Genomic DNA, 22,305 nt, shown 5'->3' with positions numbered 1-22,305 from the left:
AGGCTGGTCTGGATCCAGGCTGGTCGCATACCCACTATGTTGGTTTTCTCATGGCACGGCTCATTTGATCGTGCTGGCTATATAAATCTGATATATTATAATAATATATTCGATTATAATTTATCTTACTGTGAAAAGTAAAAAGAAATTGTATAGGACAGAGTTCTGCATTCTTTGCCAATAACCACAACCGTATTCAGCAGTGTTATTAGAACGCTCCGTGTCATATCAATGACTGGAAGTGACATTTAGACAGTGATTCAAACTCGCTAAACGGCAGCCCGTGCTGCAATAATTATTAGTACTCCTAAACCTAAACTTCCGTTCTTGTGCCAGCTTAGGTTCAACCGTACCAAAAGCCACCAAGGACAGCTAGGCCATTGCCATTCACAAAGTGTATAATATTGAATAAATAAAATAGATATGATCATTGCTTATTTGATCTTATTCACATTAGAGAAAAACTTCCTTGATTTGAAAACACTACGTGAAATACGTATGTGATACCTTGTTGATCTCTTCCACAAGAATTTATTTCTTTACAAATAGTATAATGATAATTTTATTTGTAAACATACAGATCTGATTACACTTTGTTAATTGCTTATGAGTTTTTAATCTTCAGTTGACGAGAAGACAACGCCCACTCTAAGTGAAGAATGTGAGTGTGACTGCTGGGTGTATAATTTGTTGTACGGGGACTCGCCCTACAATAATCTGTCCTATACACAGATTGAAGATGCCCTAAGGAATGTCACACAGAAGGTATTCACGTTTTATTGTGGAGATTCTAATTTCTTGCCCTACAAAAATTCTTTCCTATAAGACAGAACATGCCCTTTGGATGTTTAAAGAAGTATTCCCATTATATTGTACTTTTGTTTTTTCCAATACTATTTTTCCAAAATCTATTAACAGTTAGCTTCGTGATAAATATTAGCATAAATAGTCTCCAGTACCCAGAGTTGTGATCAGTTTGAAACTTTCGGCATATTACTGAGAAACAGTACATATTTTTGTCAATATATATAAATCAATTTATAATTTCAAAGCTTTGCATTGCATGCAAATTTGCATATGTTTCTAGATAAACAAATCTATTCAGCGATTGATTTGATAACTTATCAATGTTAGTTTGTTCTATCCTCGGAGCAAACAGATTAAATCATACTTCTTACCTCCCTTTACTCGTTATTTTTGTTTTTCATACGTAGATCCAGAAAGAGTTAACAGTTAACAAATCATCACTTTCCTCGACCATTAGAAAAAAGACAAGTGCTGAAGATAGCAGAACGTCCGCGACAGCGATGGGATATTCTTTGGGTGTGGCTATGCTCGTCACCTCCTTAGGGGGTAAGACGATCAACTTATTGATGTAAACATTCAATAGCAAATTAATACTGCAATGTAAACGATGAACAAAAACTGTATAGCATCAGCAACTTTTCAAAGGTCACATTGTTTTGGCGACTCATAGTCTGTTCATTAAATGCCATCAAAATTAAAAGGAAAGAACAGACTCCCTGGTTGCATTGAGCACTGCAAACACTGCCAGGGCTACGCATCGCAAGGTAGGCCAATCACAAACAAATTACCAACCCTTTTACTTTCATTTTGCTTGCATGAGAAAACTTCAGTTTGATTAAATTTTTATATATTTGTTCTTAGAAATGCTGTAGACACATACATCCACACTTCAGATATATAAGAGATAATATATTTTTCAGCAATACTGTTGTCGGACTTACCAAAGATGGTAGCCAGCTTTAACATTCTGCGTGAAAATTGTAAGTCTAGGTTTGGCAGTCAGCAAGAACCTGATACACTAAACACAAGTGACAAAAACCGCATTACGCATCGTTCTAATTGGCACAAAACAAACGCAGAATCAACTCTAGAAAGATAAAATTGAGAGTTTTGTAAGAAAACTGGATAGTCTACAGAACAATGTGTCCAAAATGTCGCCCCAGTGACAATGAAAACATAAACAGTCAGCGCAAATTACGTGTCAGTTTGATGAAGTTGTAACGACGTTATGCGATATATGAGCCGTGCCATGAGAAAACCAACATAGTGGGTTTGCGGCCAGCATGGATCCAGACCAGCCTGCGCATCCGCACAGTCTGGTCAGGATCCATGCTGTTCGCTAACAGTTTCTCCAATTCCAATAGGCTTTTAAAGCGAACAGCATGGATCCTGACCAGACTGCGCGGATGCGCAGGCTGGTCTGGATCAATGCTGGTCGCAAACCCACTATTGTGGTTTTCTCATGGCACGGCTGATATGACCTTTTTGTGTCGATTCGCCGTTAAACCTAACTCACCTGATAAGGTAGAGTGTACGTACTTGGCCATTGTCAATACGGTAATAAAGTGGTATTGATACATACACATAATTGAATTATAATTCATAAGGATGGCTTTTACAACAAAATGCAAGTTGTTTTTGCTCTTCTTGCGCAGTCTTGTGTTAGGTTTATGTGGTACAGGGGTTGGTGGATTATACTTCGAGAAAAAATGTATTTCTCCACTGAAATTGTCGTGGTAGGATAGAAAGAACCTATTCAGTGAAAATATGTTATTTTCATTGCCGTTTCATTGTATTTCTATATCATTTAGCATCATATATGCTATATTCACTGAGATGTACATAACAAAAAAAAAAAAAAAAGAAAAAGAAAATGGGGCCTTCATTGCCGGATGGGTAAGGTCACAGACTTCGAAATTACTTGCCCTCATCGCTTGGGGTGTGCATAATTCTTTCATATGAGCCAACTGGCTTACGGAAGGTTGGTGGTTTTACCCAGTTGTCATTCAACGCCTGATACAACGCACTGAGCGGCACCAGAGGCCTCTTTCTGCCATTTAAAGCTTAAACGATCACTATTACACATTAGTTCTTCGGTTTGAAGTAAAAAAAGTACAAATCGAAGGACACACAAGAATTGAGGTACTGCTTGAATATATAGCTTTTGATATGTTCTTTTGATTAATTGATTTCGTTTACTTTACTGTTTCAACGTTTCACTTTATCAATCTATTTTGTGCACATGTTAAACAAGTACATTTCAATGCAAACAGTGCTATTGCTTTTGGTTTTAAGGTGAAAAATTTTGCTGTAATAAAATTTCTTCAATCTTTGGATATTGGAGGAAATGCCGTTTTCAAGGGCAGATAGCTCTTTTTCAGTACTGATGACCTATGACATTTATTGCATATCGTTTTTTCTTAGACGATTTTCCTTTAATATCCAATTTTTGAAGAAATTCTATTACTGGTAAACATTTCGCCCATCTCATATACATAGACTCCAGCGTATGCCTTTATACCACAGTCACACATACGGCGCGGATAGCTACGTTTAGCTACGGATAGAAACGTAATAATCCGTACTGATCCGTACCTGAGCCGTACGGATTGGTACGGATTGATACGGGTAACTACTTTAAGGTACGGCTCAGGTGCGGATCGATACGGATTACTACGTTTCTATCCGTGACTAGACGTAGCTATCCGCGCCGTATGTGTGACGGGGGTATTAAGGAGGCTGCGTTTTTGCAACGCGGATATTCCTGTCGGTTGCTCATTCGGAAATTCAATACTTTGGCAGTATGCTGTTACATGTACAAAAGGACCTTGAAGTTGATTGTTGGTTCCCACTTTCAACATATTCTAACAATTAGGCTATTTAAAAGTCAAAAGAAAAACAACAGTCAATTTGATGTATTTAAATGCCCTTTATTTCAGTTATCAGTGTGGACTTGTATGCATTAATACAAGGAGTGCAAATAACCAATCCAATGTGATTTTAAAACTGGTCTACCGTATATCTTTATAAACAAATTTTTAACGAATTCTACATATTTTACAGATTCTAAGAATTCCAAATCACCTCTTATACGTAACAAATATGTACTGAACCAGTGAGAAAACATGTTATATATAATCCCAACGTTATTACTATTAGAAAATAGTTGTATTTAAAAAAGACGATTTTGTAGACATGAACAGCTGAATACCTAGCATTTACTCTAGAAAAAGAAAAAAAACAAGAATATCTTGACTGCATAAAAACAGTTGTTAGTTTTTATTTTTATCACAAGTCAGGGTAAATAAACGTATTTCCTTACTTTAATCTTTGTTAAAACATTGACATTTCTCAGACCAAAATTGGCAAAGGGAGGTAATAACAATTCTAATATACTGGTCTCTGTTTTAAAACACTCTTACGCTAGAATTACGTCACGTTAACGTGCGATGATGTCAAAGCTTTTGTTGCGACCAAGAAAGAGCGCTACTGTATTTTATCGACTGTTTTAGATTAAAGGCATATTAGAATTGCATATCATTTACAAGGTGTTCATTAGGCAAAGTTACACAATTGTGGTAAAATAGCTCTAAACTGTATATTAAACACTACCAAAAGATAAACAAATGTTTAAATGATCAGATAAAATTACGAACAAATACATCACTTGACTAAAATCTGATTAACCACCTTTTAACCTTGATCAAATACATAAATGCACAAAACAATGTAAAAAAATACAAAAGAAACTGATAACTTCATTCATATCTTAAAATTAAAAAAATATGGAATGACATGATCTGCGTTATTCTGTTGATATTCTATATAAATATCTGTATTTTAAATTTGTCTCTAAAATCGACCAGAGTATTCATTTTGTAAATAAACATCTCCACATACACTGCTATAGGTCTGAGACACCTCTGGTCTTGGAACGTTACATTTTCTAACGGATATATATATAACTACTTGTTGGATTTATTAATCTCGAAAAACGGTTTTACCAGTAGTCAATAAGTAAAGTTTCTTAACATCAACTAAGTCAAGACTTTGTACCGTTTACCCACAAACTTACAACTTCAGATGTAAATTCTAACTGCAAACGACCTATTATGATCTAAACATGATCGCGCATAACGCAAACTTTATCAATGTATGCAACAAAACAAAATAGTAATAAAACTATTCGTGGGCTAGTTTTAAAGCCTTTATCCTTGTTATATTTTCAGTTTGTTTTAAAATGTAATGTCATGTTCACAAATACCAACAAAATATACAACAAATATAAAAGATAAGTGAAAATATGAAGCGGTATTTAACGCTATTTGTTAATAAGCATTTAATTTAGCTAAACAAATTGCCAGTAACCAAATCTGTTTAAAAGCATTCAGCATAACACAAATCGTAGTTGATACATTTGGAGAGTTTTAACCGTGTCTTCAGATTATGTTTGTTCTATATTTGATTTAGTTGATATTGATCTCGATGAATCTCTTCGCTCCACCTGCTGAATTAGTGAAGGTCATGGATCCATCGGTAGTCGCTACTTAAGCCTTACTTCAAAACGTAGCTTTAATCGTGAAACGAACACATGCACATGAAATGGCGAGAACATTTTCAAAAATCACTTCGTCTTGTAAAATACTACACTTTGCACCCGTTTCGTATATATTCTCACCGTAACACATGTATCGATTTTGTACATAGCTGGACAGAAAAGGACTAAGAACAAATAAAACCTCATTTGCAATCAAGTTACTCACAAAACATCAGAACTGATTCGTCTAGATTTCTCGTCAAATGATACTGTTATCCATTCACTTGATACAAACATACACTTACGAATACTGAACAAAACAAGACACCACTGGTAATACCGTTTAAATATATCAGTGTATTTCGAAAATTGTTCAAATTAGAAATTTTCTTCGAAACAACATTTAAATAATAACTCTCAAAGAACCTACATGAAAATTTCTCTGTCATATATTTCAGTAGATGGACAAAAAGTTTACAGAAAAAAGTTAAATCTTAACATATGTCTCATCTTTTGAAAACGCATCTCTTTCTTGTCGGTTCTTAGTTACCCTCAGAACCACCGAACTGTCTATAGGTTTGTTTAGGTTTGCCAAGGCGAGCCAGTATTATGACAGGATTTGATTAAGAAAACTAGCTATTTCCACAAACCAGAAAGAGCATGGTTTCTAGATTCTCCATTGATTACAAATACGAAGCCGGCGACAAAACATAAAATGTAATTGGCTTATTGAATGTGAGAAATAGATACTAGCCTTTCAAGGCTGTATTTTTTCTCTGAAGTCCGCTGCAGTCATTGATAAACAAAATGTGTTCAATAGCGTGGAAAGAAACAAATAAGGAAAACGTGTTCAATAGGCTGAAAGGAACAATGATTTCTTTTTCAGGTCAAAACGTACCCAAAGCAAATTGTCTCCACCTTGTAAAGTCAAGATGTACTGCACCTTCCTTCAAAATATAAATAAAATTTATCAATGTATCCTGTTTAGTCACTATTACGGATGATGTATATTGTTTGAAGATTCTCTACACTCAGTTCCCTTTATATTTCTGCCGAAAAAGTACAATAAAACTTTGACATTTTGTGTGAACATCTTGACATTTTATTTTTGAATACATTTTGGATTGGGTACATCTTTACTTTCTTCTCAAACAAAGATCCAAGTGAGCCGCATGTTAGCTTGTACATTTCTACAGCTAGAATAAAATGTTCATCAGAAAGGGTCGGCTGACCGGAAATGTCTTGTTTTGTTCAGTATAGAATTTCAGAAGAGCTTTATAAGGGAGACTAGTATTATAGAAATTAACACAATATCTGTCACAAGTTTCAGCGAGCCCGCTCCTGCAATAGAAAATAGACATATAATGTTTAAATGCTTTAATACAAATGAAAATATGGCTTTAAAATAATACAGTGTTTCATGTGTACTAGTAGAAATCGAAATACTTTTGAAAGATACTGTTCGTATGTAGCAATAGTACAAAACGCAGCATTCCATAATCATCTGTTCTACCTCTACTTTAAGCAATAGTACAAAACGCAGCAGTCCATAATCATCTGTTCTACCTCTACTTTAAGCAATAGTACAAAACGTAGCTTTCCATAATCATCTGTTCTACCTCTACTTTAAGCAATAGTACAAAACGTAGCAGTCCATAATCATCTGTTCTACCTCTACTTTAAGCAATAGTACAAAACGCAGCAGTCCATAATCATCTGTTCTACCTCTACTTTAAGCAATAGTACAAAACGTAGCAGTCCATAATCATCTGTTCTACCTTTACTTTATTATGTAACTTTAAAAGAGAATGTCTCCGGATGAACATTGAAACTTTCAAATAAAATGTAACGAGTCATCAACAACATTTATAAGATAGAACATGTGGTTAAACAGTATGATTAAAATTGCTGTTTAATTACTATAAATTCCTGCCGAATTCCTTCTATTTTACATACAATTCTTGATGCGTGAATCCTGCCGAATTCCTTCTATTTTACATACAATTCTTGATGCGTGAATAACGCTCTGAGAGCGTTGCTACACAGTTTACAAACTTCAAATGAGTTGAGTAAAACAGTGCTAATTACTGACTGAATAACTTTATTATTTACTTTGTTACCATAGAAACCATCTACAAAAATATAAATTCTGGAGAAATTTCCCTTTTAGAAACGTCCTTATTTTTTTCTTTACTTTTAAACCTGGATTGTAAAGGATAGGTAATGTTCCCAAGGTTTACTATTGATTTATCGCATCATTTGGTGTATTTGTTGTTGTCATAGTGTCAGGAACGTAAATGATGTTAATAATTCATATATGTTTAGAAACTTCTTTTGATTCAGATTACACGTATGATGAATACAAACTAATAATCAAGTCTCTTTGAGAAAGTCAAAATTGTCCTTTTTCTGTTAAGAATCAATTATACGACAAGCTTTATTCTTCACTTTTTTAAGGATAATAATTATCATAATAAGTGATTAAGAAGTAGAAAGTACGCAGCTAAAGACGATGGGAAAAGAGTTGAAACTAATACCAAGAATGTCAATGGACTCATATGTAGATGATTTAGATTTAGTTTAGAAAGATTATGCAAGTTTGATAAGCCACATTGATGCTATTTTGTACCTATTTGTGACAATGGACTAATTTTTCCGTAGTGTGTTTTTGTGTATATAAAGATTGAATTCCAGGCGACACTGCAAAAGAGCTGATACATACCAGAGGCAGCACAGAGGCCATTGTCTGCAGTGAAAGCTGCTTCACACATGCACGTGTTGCTGTCATCACACACAGCGTTTGTTACACAGTCGCTGACACTTGTACAGTTGCCCATACCATGTCCTGAAATTTAAGACCACCATTTAACCCTTAACCTGCTAAATTTCTAAAATGGATTGGTCCTTCATTCAGTTTGGGCAGTACCACTTATTATTCAAAGAGGGTATCAACTGAAAATTTACTGACTGAATAGCGAACAGTGCAGACCATGATCAACCTGCACGGATGTGTAGGCTAATCTTGGTCTGCACTGATCGCTTTGCCGCCAGCAGGCTAAAGGTTAAAGAACCTGATCATAAAAGCAAACACTGTATCAAACATGTTTCATTATTTTAAACAGTCAAACAACGCAGATGGACATCATAAAAGATAAAAGGTAAGGGTAGATTTCCTTTCCTGGATGCACAGAGCACCCCAAACACAGTCATAGAGCCATGCATCGCACAGTAGGCCCAGAATAAAATGAACTGTTCCCTTGAACAGAGACTTTCAGGCCTAATATACTAACCAAAAGCCGGAATTCAGTCTAACTGGAGCCTCTAAATTCAATCTAGATTAAACAGTTATTTTATAAAGCGACTAACGGTCAATTGTTTACAGTATACACGGGACAGATTTCGGCTATTTGTTTTGTTTAGGATTTGAGATGAATAGTTTATAAATCGGTACCGAGTTTCCAAAGACTTTCCTAAATCTTAAATTGAAAACAAAGCTGCATAAACGAGGAATAACACAACAAATCAACCCACAAGGAAGTGTGAAGAATTACATGACAGACGTATTACTATATTGAATATTTTATTTTCAGTATTCTGTATTATTTACATCTACATACCCATTTTACACACATTTTGTTCCGCAGTGAAATTTGTGTCGCACACGCAGTTTGTGTCACATTTTGAGTTTGCCAGATGATCAGTACATTCCGAGGCACTACTGCATGGTGTATCTAAAACTGCATTATATTTAAATGTTATCCAAGAGAAACTAACTCAGGAACTGGAAATGAACTTTGGTCATGTTAATTATTAGAATAACTTTTGTTCTATTTCTGTATATCACATAATATTTAAACTTTTCGAGGCAAAAGTTGAAATATCACATTATCTAACTTATAGACATAGAAATATTTTTGAAGCACATCATAAAGAAGGGCAGCAATTTCACTTGAAAAATGATGTAAGAGCGGCAATTGATATAGAGACATCAGCAGGGCCTCCCCCGTGCTTTATAAAGTTATGAGAGAAAGTGCCAAATTGAATCTGAATTGCTGAAATTTGGCCACATTTTAATAAAATTCTTGTAGTCTCTTTCAAAAATCTGTAGCCAGATTTTTTTTAATTTGTAGTATTTGGCTACATTGGCGAATGGCAGAGGATGCCCTAATCAGGAGTTATCTTACCGATGATGCAGACAATTCCGTACTCCTTGTAACCATTTGCACACGTGCATACATCGTCAACGCATTCAGCATGTTCCACATCATTGCACTCAGCATGTGCTGTGCAAGCATCTCCTAGAGCTGTATGGATACATTAACAGGTTATAAAAGAGAGCAAAGTAAAATCATAATACGAGAGAAATTTCCCTTAAAGCATTAATCACAGCAAACCCAACAAATCATAAATAGTTAATATTGCGCCGTGACATAATTAAGCACGTGACTAAATGCTACCTTTAGAAAATTCTGCCTTTGGGTTCAAGAGCTCAGTAGATGTAAACGTAATTGGAATGTAGTCAATAAAAAAAGAAACCTTTGAACAGGTTTGACAGAAAAATTGTGGAAAGATTATGCCTTCTCCCATGTCATGGTAATAAGACATCAGTCGAACTTTACATCAACTTAGTATCCTTCCGTTTAGTAGTAAAACTGTTACCGGTCCGTACCATTGCTTAATTAAAGCAAAGTTTGTTTGAGAAACAGACCGAATGAGTATATAACGTGGTTGTTACAGGAAGAAGAAAGACATCTTTATAAATATACACCAATAACGTGTGATAGATCGTGATGATTACGTAATTGTATTATATGTCTTTCGTTGAATACAGAGTTGAAGTAAGGTACAGCCGCTTTGTTTTATAAACGTGACGGCGGTAATTCTAAACCATTTTCATTGCAGGGTGTAATTCCTAAATCACTTTTATAGTAAATTTAATGAAATGTTTAGATTTTACATATAGCGACTGACAACTTGTAAAAGACATGTACCTTTAGGTGCTCCTGTTTCTGTACCGTTTCCATTGTCTAAAGTTAAAAAAACAAAAACAACAAAATGTCAGAATTTGGCCCGTAGTAAAAATACATAAGTATGCGGGTTCTTGTCACGAAAAACTAATGACAAATTAGGAAATACGAGTAACTGCTATCATTCAATATTTGTTTTCTAAAGTATAATTTTCATAGTTTAACAGTATTGAAGTTTAGTAGAAAAACAACAGCAAAGCAACCCGCAGTACAATAAGTACATAATAAAGATTCAGCAAAGTGGATAACAGTAAACTCCCAAAACCAGACGCACCTGTTGATGTTGGTACACAGCTGTTTCCTTCGGCCGTGTAGTCATGTGAACACTCACATTGTGACGTGCTGTTGCTACAGATGCTGTTGTTTACAGCTGCACAGTCTGTTGTTGCAGTACAGTTGTCGGCTAAACCTAAAACATGGAAATATATAAATGTAATAAATTCCAGGTAATCTTATACAAAACCCATTCCAATATTGGTACGGTCTGCGGACACAATACCCATTTCAAATTTTAGCTCATAAGTCCGAAACGAAATCGTCTCTAAAAACATTTGGTGGAAGTTGATAAAACCCGGTAGTAATGTTCCCCGAATGATCCTCAGACTTGTTCCACCACTTCCACTACTTCAGTTTGGCCGTGCTTAAAGAACGACAGAGACAAAAATAGAAAGCAAATTCAAATAAAATCTCCGAAACCGCTGGTTAGAAGAAAAAATCAAATAGTCATATAATGTTATTCTCAACAAACTTTGAATCGTTAAAAATATGGCCGCCTGGATGTGAAGGGGGATGTGATGGGTTGTCACTTTTTCTTGTATGTAGTGGAAACTTAGCAGCGATTTCAGCTGCCAAACGAAATCAGGAACACGTCCGCTATCCGGAATGAAATCACCGGGGATAACTGAAATATTTCGCTCGTAGAAACTTGTACTGTGTTTTTCAAAGCAATTTATGGTGTCAGTTTAGTGTTTATGGAAGGGTTTAAATGTTTCGAAGGTGCGATCATGCAGGTAGCGGCTGCAAGTGTATATACTCCGATTTTGAAATGTTCTACAAGTTTGCCGAGTAGCTTCCCATAGCGTTACGCTCGCATAGTTCACCTTTTCAATGTATATGATACTGTGACCGGATTTTTTGTCATCGATTTTTTCATTTGACTAACATATAAAAGGTTGATTGTGTGAAAAAAGGGATTTTTTTATATCAAACAAAAAAATATACACTGGCCCCGTGCCTGTGTTTATAACATACGCATTTCTACATTTCTCTGCATTCAGTTACAAATGAATGTGGAGCGTCAAAACAGTTTCATATTGACGTTTAAATTCATATATATCAGTAACAAGAGTATACCATTTTATAAAATAAGTATAAAGTTTAACTTTTTAAATTTTGTATCAAGTAAATTGTACTCATTCTTCCGAGGATTAATATTACGTCCCTAAAGTTGCGAAATACCTCCCATGCAGACCTTCGTGCATATTTCTCAATACAAATACAAAATTCTATAACCGTCCTTCATATTCTGTATATCCCTTGATATTACTGAGCTAGAATATCAGAAATAAATTTTCAGAGTGGCAAGTGTCGCGATTGATATATTGTTACATTCACCATAAGCTTTGAAACTATCGGTAATAAGGGTTGAAACTACTTTAACAGCAGTAGATTCCTCAATACGTATGCATAATTTACTATGCAGCCATCAAACAGTACACTAACTTCCCAAGTTTACAATTATTTCAGACAATTTATTTGTCGAAAACTCTTCTTTAATTTTGCTGAGTGCATCGATAAAACAATCAGTAGAGAGCATGAAAATATTTACACTAATTGATAATAGAATTTACATCAATACTGACTTTGAAATTGACAGCAAATTCTTTTCAATAGATAGATGATATTTCTACAAAATATGAGAAGTTTCGACCTCTTGTGTCAGGGTATAAACTTTCAATTCTTTCTTATCTATCCCATTTAGTGATATGAAATAGCAACTGTTTCAGAAAGGATCGACAGGTTTTGTTATTTTGTTGTGATAGATGATTCAAATGCTCTGAATGGTTTAACGGTTATTGGAAATTCAATGCCTGTAATATTGTATGTTTTGCCTTTTGTCGGTTCGAGAATAGGAGGCCGGTTATATGTAAATGTATACGTGCATCTAAAAGGACTATAAAGTAATATATACATCTTGCAATTGATAAGAACTCAATTTATTTGCAACCCGCCCGCTTAGCTCAATAGGGAAATATCGCGGGGTCGTGGGTTCGATCTCCGGGCGCAGCGTATGTTTTCCGTGATGATTTGATAAAAGAATAAAAGACATTTTGTCTGAAATCGTTCGCCCCCGCCTTTGATTCATACATGTGGAGAAGTTGGCAGTTATTTTCGAAGAACAGGTTTGTACTGGTATAGAACCCAGGAACACTGCTTAGGTTAATTCCCACCGTTATATAACTGAAATACTGTTGAAAAACGGCGTTAAACCCAAAACAAACAAACAAACAGACAAAACAACTTACCTGCGAAAACTATTTCCACGTTGACAAGAAGGCAAAACAATGTAACATACACACACTTCATATTTGCCGTTGACGTTTCACTTAAAACAAATATTGATAAACAATAAAGTTAGGAACCGAATCACTTTAGTTAATCAGAACTTGAACGTGATAGTGTGCTTGTGTTTATTTTCTAAATTGCGTTTTAATTGCAGAACAAATTGAATATGAAAATTAATTATGTATTGCTTAAGTGTGTATGGATAGAAAGAAAGGAAATATCATTCTTTTTAATTTTTTTTTATTTTTATTGAAATCACTACCTGATTAATCCCATATATGTCCATAAAATCACTTAAATTCGTTCTAAGGTATTTTTATAGAATCTCCAGCTAGTTCTTCCTCTCCTTATACAAATTTAATGAGTACTGGCTATTACACGTGTTCGTTATACAAAACGAGATTTGTATGAGGGTTGTGACAACAGTTATGGAAATATTCACATTTATTACAAAACCTATAAAACTTTGACACATGAAAAAATGAAACTTCTGCTTTTTAATCATTTTTTATTATATATTAAATGCTTATAAAATAGCACCGCACAAACTGCGCACAGCTTTAATATGTTGAGAGATTCAACATTTTTGTGGTACTTCTTTCAGCGTGCGTCTGTGTGAAGCTATTTGAGTTGTGACCACTCTTAACGTTATCACGTCATTTTTTTTTTGTTAAATGCTTTTCATTCAATCTAATAATGGGCTATCTCACCACCTAAATTATTGAAAGGCACTGTTTGTCTGCAAATGATCATGGTTCTGTGGTTCGAAAATTGATCCGAAAACACATTGAAATACAGGAAATATGCGTAAAAATGAACGAAAGCTAATAATATAATTATTATATTACATTATATTTCTCGGTCTTTCGTCAAAAAATAGATGTTCACTTTCATTGTATTTTAATACTAGTATCAAGAAATGGTTTAGGAACTATTGTCAAAATCAGTCAGCCTGTTATTGCTTAGGACAGTAGACCAGTTTGTTATTGCTTAGGACAGTAGATCAGGGTGTTATTGCTTAGGACAGTAGACCAGTTTGTTATTGCTTAGGACAGTAGACCAGTTTGTTATGGTTATAACACACTAAATAGCTGTTCTTCTTTATTCTATATAAAATTGACCTATTTCCAATGACAGCAGCACACATCAGGACCCATTTTAAATGTCTGTAACTTACATTTTCTTGAAGAATATTATCAGTGCTAAATAAAAATCAAAAGAAAATTGGGGGTTATGTTTAATGCAAGAAATATATTTTCAGTCAAACACACAAATTGCAAAATCAGCTAGAAAATGAGACCCAAAATTATAGTGGTGGTGTATGATCTAAGTGTTCATGAAAAATTCTGTCATGTTGTTATTTCATAATGAAAATGCTACCTACATGTCAAGCATAGATCTGTCATGTGATTTTAGCAAATAAATTGCAAAGAAAATAAGGAAAATAGCTCTACAGAGCAAAAAAAACTGAGGACTATTTGTATCCGCCATTATGCGACTACAATTTTTTTTTTCGCGCCATTTTTCTATTTAGTGTCTGTATGCCTTATTGCTTAGGACAAAAGACCTTATGGACAACAGATCAGAATGTTATTGCTTAGGACAGTAGACCAGTTGGACAATAGATCAGTTTGTTATTGCTTAGATCAGTCTGTCATTGCTTAGGACAGTAGACCAGTTGGACAATAGATCAGTTTGTTATCGCTTAGATCAGTTTGTCATTGCTTAGGACAGTAAACCAGTAATGACAGTCAGTGCCAGTTTGTAATTGCTTAGGACAGTAGACCAGTAATGACAGTCAGTGACTACTGTGCAATCACGTGATCTTGTATGGGGTTTCGGCATTATTCGGACGAAAATTTAACTAATACGAATAGCTAGATTGTCATACTGGGTCCTCTGCCTTAAGTGCTTGCTGAGTAAGATTTTGTAATTCGTTTCTATTTAATCATTTTGTTTTCCCTTTACTTTTGTATCGGCCAATAAAAGTAACATATTGTTGGAGAGAAGAGTCATAGTTAACTACAAAGAATTTTTAGTTCGCAACGGAACAAAATATTGTTTTGTTTGTCTTGTCAACGTTTCTTTTCCACTTCACAATAAATTATTCATGAAATAACCTTTTTGAAAACCATATACGGTAAAATATATTAAGAACGAAACATTAGTAAGTCGTGACATCAAACACTCAAAAGTTAAGAATCCATAAGAATATTGGATTTCAACACATGTGTCCTAAGCCTCTCATCTTCAAAGCAAAAATAATTAGCGGAATTAAGGCGGCGAATGGAAGACTTAAAAGAAAACTTAAAGGATTTGGAGTAAACACTGAGTGTTAGGTAGATTTCATGACAATATAGAGACAAAACTGCTAAAGCTCTTTAATGAAAGTATTTTAAATGTTTGAAATATGTCTATAACAGGAAACACGCTCTACTAGGATAAATTAATGCAGAAAAGTTCCATATATCAGACATAACTTTTCTATTTTTTCTCATTTTTTTATAACATTAACACATTTTCCCATAGTATTTAAGAATGGTAGAATTTTACAGAACACAAAAATAAAGGATTTCAAAATAAAAATTCTGAAAGTCGAAACACATGATATATATTTATTCAATTTATCTCTTGTATTGTGCATTAAAGATTTAACGCCCCTATCTCGATATCTTGGAAATATCTTTTGTACATAAAAATTCTCACACGTTTAAAAGAATATGCTTTAATAACATTCCAACAAAATCGATTAACATTATGATATTATTTTATTCATCTAACGGTCTAAACCTCATTCTAAAAAGTCACAAAAATATACATAAATATCTAGAAATTACAAAGGAGTGAAATTCATTTCTAGACAGATCGATCATGACAGAAAAAAAACTGAATTTTTTTATCTTGCCATTTGGTCAGATGTTGTTTTTGAATTGTCGCTTTGTATTGGTTGAAAAAAGTGTAGGGAAACCCGTAAGAGTTAATGAGACGTAAGCTGAAAGGGTAAAATGGTTATGTTTTCAATCATAAAATTTGTGTCAAAATCAAGCAATACAATGTTTTCTGTGAATTTTTAAATAGTTTACAAGTAAAGTGTCTGGCTTAATGCTTTTTAATGACTTTTCAATTCTCTCTTTAGAATAGTAGGTGTCAGTGGGCATTTTGCCTTTAGATGGTATTTTATCTAAGGGGGTAGGTTTACATGAAGAAAAATTGTAAGAAAATGGATTGGATAAGCCTATATACAATTGCTATTTTTATGTTTCTGAAATGCTGTCTTACTGAAAGAATTAGATTTGGAAGTCTATGGAAAAGAAACAATAGCAGTGCCTGACCATATATTTGGTTTGATTTTAACCATATAGCAATGAAGTTTGATATCTTCAACTCTTTATCCAATAAATAATATATGTTCATTAAATAAAAGCTGTTTATATACTTGATGATGGAACATTTAAATATTGATGAAATATTGTACGTAGTTTGACTGTATTGATTTGTCCTAGCAGTAAAACATATCTTCTTTCTCATCATTGGTTTTTCAGAGCTATTTTAGTATCTTTGAGCATGAACGTCGATATCATTTGAAGGGAAAAATGCATCTAAATAATAAATAAACCTTTCCTGCATCTTGTTAAAGTAAAACTAAATTCAACACCACTACCTGCCCCGAAGTATGAGTATAGTATAGGTCAATTAAGGTCTTCAAGTAAGTGCGTGATGCAGGGAGAGGACAGGAAGAAATAATCATGTGACGGCTGTACTGCACTCGCAAGTTAATATTGCGGTAAAAGATCTTTTAACTGTATCGCATTTCACTCATTTCAACTGAATACCAGCAGAACGGAAAATGAATTACTGTTTTTAAACTAGTTTTAAATGGCAGCAAACACGTGTATTATAAGTAAGTAAGTAAATTGTTTATTAACATGACTTGTGCATTGTAATATAAGTAATACAATATGACATACAGTAAATAAGGCACACGGCCTGTTGGGCCTATAAGTCACCCATGTTGATATATCATGTAATTATATAATCAACAGAACAATCAAATTTTTTTGTCATGAATATAGTTTTTAGTTTCATCTCATGGTATGAAAAATGCATTTTCATGAATATTCAAGTTTTTTGTTATGAATATGGTTTTTAGTTTTATCTAATAGTACGAAGAAAGAAAACTTGAATTTTGTTTCATACGCACTATTTCGATGAAATACTACACAATATTTGAAATAAGTAACTATTATTCTTCTTGGTTGCATTCTTTGCTTCCAAAGGATCTTTTTACAGATTTAATTAACTATCCCAACAACAATCTTTAAGTGCCGTGTGGCGACTGTAAAAAGTCTCCCCGTACTTGGATTCAATGTTGTTATATTTTCTTGTCCTATAGGATCATGGAGTCCATTCAATATAAGGTAATAGAGTTTCGCTTAAGCCGGTGCTAGGGGGCGTGTTGCACATTTCATTACCTCTCATGAACAGACTCAATCAAACCGAGCCTGCTATTATTCTTCTTGGTTGCATTGTTTGCTTCCAAGGGATCTTTTTACAGATTTTATTGTACAGGTAACGAGGGACTGCCTTCGCCACGTCACTTTGTCACTCGTTGACTTGGTTGGAAACTTTCTTGGGTTGTAGAAAAAATTATCATAGAAAGTCACCAGTCGGCTTACGGAATCTCGTTGGTTCTACCAATGTATCAACCCTTGCCTAAAGGAGTACCTTTGATCTTGAGTTAAGAAAATGGTCATAAGACCTTTATGTTGGAACTGTATTACATATAACCCAACAAAAATATAAAATAAATGTACCGTTGATAATTGTTTTAAATATCAACCACACACTGTTTAGATGAAATGCGAGGTACAAAATGTAGCATTCCAATGCGATATCAGTGTACCGAATATTGGGTTATGTTTTTCTGTTGCAATATATCCGTCGATGGTTTGGTTGGCAGAGTGATTAAGAAGGAAGTAATTGGAAGAATGTATTTTAAACGCAATAGTGAAAGGAAAAACATTGTGTTTATCTGATAAGATACTCAAGAGACGCCTGCTTTACATTTCAGTGTCGTTATGTTTTTAAAATCAAACAGAGTCTGTTTCTTTTGAAAGTAAATGATAAATAGCTAATAAAAACCGATTTAAACTTCAAGTAGGATTTTTGTTACGACGTGTCAATTTCACGAAAAGTAGATTTTACGTAGGTTATATTTGGTTATGCACTATGCTTCCAGGTAGTCTTTTCTCACCTTTAAATGTTTGATGAATTTGAAGTGCACCTTAAATTAATGAAAGAAATCGTAAAAGGTATACTGTTGATTACATATGCTAAGCAGTGAAAAGTGTTGCATTTAAAGAAACAGCTGAGAAACATGATATGTTTGTGTTAAAAAAGTAAAAAGATAAAAATGTATTTCTCAAAACAGTTTTAAAATGTATTTTTCAATGCCGACATCCGGCTAAAATAAGATATACCTAGAATATAAATAAATCACAAATACTTATATATGAACACAAACAAAACATCATATCTGTCTGCTTTTCAGAGGTGTTTATTTCAAAGTAACATACATGATACGTAAGTGATATGACATATGGAACGTTTACAACTTAAGGATACAAAAAGAACCTTTGTTATGATACGAATGTTTTATGTGTTGACATTATTCATCGTCATTTTATAGAATACATATAGGGTATTCCTTTGGAGCTTACTAGTGTTCCTATCTAATTAAAACAGTGTTCGAAAGCAACTGCATGGTGTGCTGGCTGAGAAAATATTCAAGATATTATATATCATATTCACATCATTTTTATGGCAATATTTTTGGATTAAGACCACTATTATTTGACCACAGTGGGATAAAATAATAGATACACCACGGTGGAATTCATAGTAAACGGCCCTTAATATAAAGCTTTATTAATAAGGCAGTTTACCTTTGGCACCCCATTATAAACACAAGCCTTCTTAAGACATGCAGCAATAATGTCCTTATGCTGCAAAGCTCATGAATTGACGTTGCAGCAATCAAAATCACTTAAAGAGGAAGAAGTTTTTGTTATCTGAACACAGGGCGTGTTACATAGAGGTAGTCATATAACGAAAGAAAAACTGATCTTTCTAATAAAGCAGATTATTTCCTGATCTTTAAAAATTCCTACTTAGATCTATAAATTAAAAAGGTACATTGCTGCTGAGGCAACATCTTGTTTAAGTTTTCTCTGTATTTTACCAAGTATAACAGACAACGTCGCCAGTAGAAGCAAACTGATTTTAAACACCACTGTAATGTATCCATTCTCAATCACGTACTATCTTAAGTTTCTTTTAACTATTGATTAAAATGTTTTAAAAGTTCCACTATTAGGCATTTAGATGATACTCTAACAAATTAACTTTAATGTCATCAAAATATCAGGTTTTAATTGAGGTTACACGCCATATATAACAAAACCAACAAATGTAAATATCCTTCATTCAGCTGAGATATTAACTAAAGGTTCAGTGAAATAAATTAATATGTAGATCAACCAGGAAACTCGCAAATTTATGTTTCACACAGACGGATTAAATAGTCGGCGATGAGGGGCGCACCCGCTGCGCCCCATTACAACTAAAACCTGGCAAGCATAATTTATTTACACGTTTTTCTTACTATGCAATTATAAGGTAGAGGCATATCATTAATAATTTTTATTTATACGATGGCCTGCGATATTCAAATCTATACTGGATTTTTTCTGCAGGTTTTGATAGGTTTAGCTCCTTCCATATAAACATTTAGCCGAAATGTAATCATTTCGCAGCGACGATATTCCTATGAAATTGAAAGCTTAAAATCATACCTTTTTCTCATTTCGCTCGCAAATCATAATTACATAACAAACATCTTATATTATAATGCAGACAACAAACAAAAACCTTTTTATTCAAGTAAAATAATCATTACCCTGGAGACGGATATTTCTATTCAAATAAAAAATAAACCATGACATTTTCAGCTCTCCTCGATCACTCGTCTAAGTATTATTTATTTAATTAATCAAATTAGTATTATTGATACCACATAGAAGGAACAGAACAATTTTAGCACGTTTAACGTCTCCTTATATATCAAACAAAAATGAATTTTTAAGGAGTAACGACCGGTCACGCCTCCGAGTTCAAAATCCTGAATCTACCTCTATTTGGTAGTGTCCTTGAATCAAGTGTCCCAAATTGAGGACTATTTTTTTCTTCTAAAAAGTATTCAAGTGGCTCATTCTGGTCTACATATTTTTAACAATTAATTTTTAAGAGTATTTCAAAGTTTAGGAATGGTGACATGTAAGATGTTAATAATGTGTATTAAATAGACTTAAAACAAATATAAATAAATAATTTGAAAAATGAGCCGTGCCATGGGAAAACCAACATAGTGGGTTTGCGACCAGCATGGATCCAGACCAGCCTGCGCATCCGCGCAGTCTGGTCAGGATCCATGCTGTTCGCTTTTAAAGCCTACTGCAGTTAGAGAAACCGTTAGCGACTAGCATGGATCCTGACCAGACTGCGCGGATGCGCAGGCTGGTCTGGATCAATGCTGGTCGCAAACCCACTATGTTGGTTTTCTCATGGCACGGCTCAAATGTCTTTGGATTTCAATTCAGTTGTGATCTTTACGTAACGAGGTCGCAATATATTTTGCCCTAAAAAAAGGGTTTTAAAAAAAGGTTTTAAAAGGGGTTTAAAGATTTTGGTTAATGATGTTTTTGTTAAAAACAGTACATTGTTATTTAACATATTTATGTTAATGAGTGTTTTTTCTCTTAAATTTTCATGGAGGTATTTTTTCAAAGAGGATATAATTAGTGTTTTGGGAAAATTTTATTAAAGGGTTTGAAAAAATTTTAGTTCAGTTTTAAAATTTCCCCTTATGGCTCTAATATGAAAGTAAAAGAGTTTTATAGGGAAATCAAAAGTTTAATAGCTTTTAAAAAAAAAAAAAAATTTCAAAAAAAAAAACAATTAATGCGCTTTTTAAATGGATTTAAAAATATTTTTGGGTTATTTTGTTTCTTTAAATGCATCTCTAATGAATAAAATTTTGAAAATGAAATTTGCCATAAAGTAATTTTAAGGGTTTGATCTTTAAAGTTTTTTACCCTTTTAAAGTGCGTGGGTGCATTTAAAACACGTCATTTTAAAAAGTGTATGTAAACATTTTTTTTAAACCGGTAATTTTTATATATTTGTCCTTTATACGTTTCCAGAGTGTATTCGAAAAATTTGAGGGGTTGTGTGTGAAACTTTTTTAAAACCCCTCATTTTGAAACACGTTTTTGTTTTCGAACGAGGGATGGATTAATCAGTAGAAAGGTACTGCTAATATTCGGTTGCAATTCTTTATTTTGGAATATTTTTGTAAGGTATTGTCACGGGGGGTAGAAAAGCGCTTCATTTTATTTTTTAATTTGGGAAAAACATTAAAATTATGTCTAGTATAAAAAATGGGAAAATTTTTAAATAAAAAATTTTAAAAAGAGAATTTTTCAGTTAGTTTTCTTTTTTTACAGAATACAAGCCGAGTAAACTTGAACAAATTAACAACCGTGATGCTTTGGGAATGAAAATGGCAATAATCTGGCCCCCTGTTTTTTAAAATTAGGATACCCCGGACGATTCCAAAGTTTTTTTTTATTTTTTAGCTTATTATTTCCTGTCTTTAGTATGTGTTAGGGTTTTTTTTGGTATAAAACCCAAAACACATGTTACTTTAAAAAATTCGGAAAAACCCGCAGTACAAAGCTTTCAAGGTTCAGTGAGTCATACACGTTTTCTTGGAAATACTTTCCCGAACGCAAAAAAACGCCAATGAAAAAGGGTAAAGGTTTGTACTTTGGATTTATGGTAAAATACTACGGGTCCCTGTCCGGCGACGACAAAAGTAGTGATTTTCAGAAAGAATATGATTCAAATAGTGAGCGGTTTTTACAAAACATCGTGTGAAAATTGTTTTTAAACTGTCGAGGTTTTAGAAATTTTGTCAACAAGGTAAGAAATTTGATATAGAAATTCTGGGAGGGCTTTTAATTGGCTTAAAACAAAATTTGCTAAACTTAAAAATGTGCCGTTTGCAAGCCCAGGAATCTCAAAGTTTTTTAAAAGTTCGAGAAGACAGTTCAAATCTTGATAAAGGGCTATTTTGCGGTCATTCCCGACGTTTAAATGTAGTAGAACGTAAAATAAAAGGACCAGATATTGTTTTTTTTTTATGTCTGGAACCTTTGTTGACGCTTTTTATTGGCGTTCTTGTCTTCCCCGTCCCATTTCCCGGGTTTTGTTAAGCGAGAAATAAAAAGAGATAAATGAGAAAGTATT

The 22,305-nt window shown here is 33.7% G+C and overlaps 1 protein-coding gene and 1 long non-coding RNA gene across 2 annotated transcripts; one reads left to right on the top strand and one right to left on the bottom strand.

Moving 5' to 3' along the window:
• The first annotated feature begins 558 nt into the window (after window positions 1-558).
• LOC128550394 (uncharacterized) lies at window positions 559-2,064 on the top strand. Its single transcript, XR_008368255.1, has 3 exons — window positions 559-765; window positions 1,215-1,353; window positions 1,728-2,064. It is a non-coding gene; the product is annotated as an uncharacterized LOC128550394 (long non-coding RNA).
• Window positions 2,065-5,000: 2,936 nt separating this feature from the next.
• Window positions 5,001-13,458, bottom strand: LOC123537316 (prion-like-(Q/N-rich) domain-bearing protein 25). The gene is made up of 8 exons (XM_045320994.2): window positions 13,199-13,458; window positions 12,897-12,976; window positions 10,646-10,780; window positions 10,336-10,371; window positions 9,529-9,648; window positions 8,962-9,081; window positions 8,067-8,189; window positions 5,001-6,685 (listed from the first exon to the last, which is right to left on the bottom strand). The coding sequence occupies exons 1-8, from the start codon at window positions 13,210-13,212 to the stop codon at window positions 6,609-6,611; spliced, it is 705 nt and encodes a 234-aa protein (XP_045176929.2). The 5' UTR covers window positions 13,213-13,458; the 3' UTR covers window positions 5,001-6,608.
• Window positions 13,459-22,305: the final 8,847 nt, after the last annotated feature.

This window comes from Mercenaria mercenaria, chromosome 17, assembly GCF_021730395.1.
Source record: "Mercenaria mercenaria strain notata chromosome 17, MADL_Memer_1, whole genome shotgun sequence".
Taxonomy (NCBI): Eukaryota; Metazoa; Mollusca; class Bivalvia; order Venerida; family Veneridae; genus Mercenaria; species Mercenaria mercenaria.
This window is presented reverse-complemented; position numbering and strand designations above follow the sequence as displayed.

Excerpts from the sequence above, each read along its gene's own strand:
- LOC123537316 (XM_045320994.2), bottom strand. Across the intron at positions 10,781-12,896 it reads CGTGGAAATAGTTTTCGCAG|GTTTAGCCGACAACTGTACT; the intron begins GTAAGTTGTTTT and ends TCCATGTTTTAG. Across the intron at positions 6,686-8,066 it reads TGGCCTCTGTGCTGCCTCTG|GAGCGGGCTCGCTGAAACTT; the intron begins GTATGTATCAGC and ends TTTCTATTGCAG.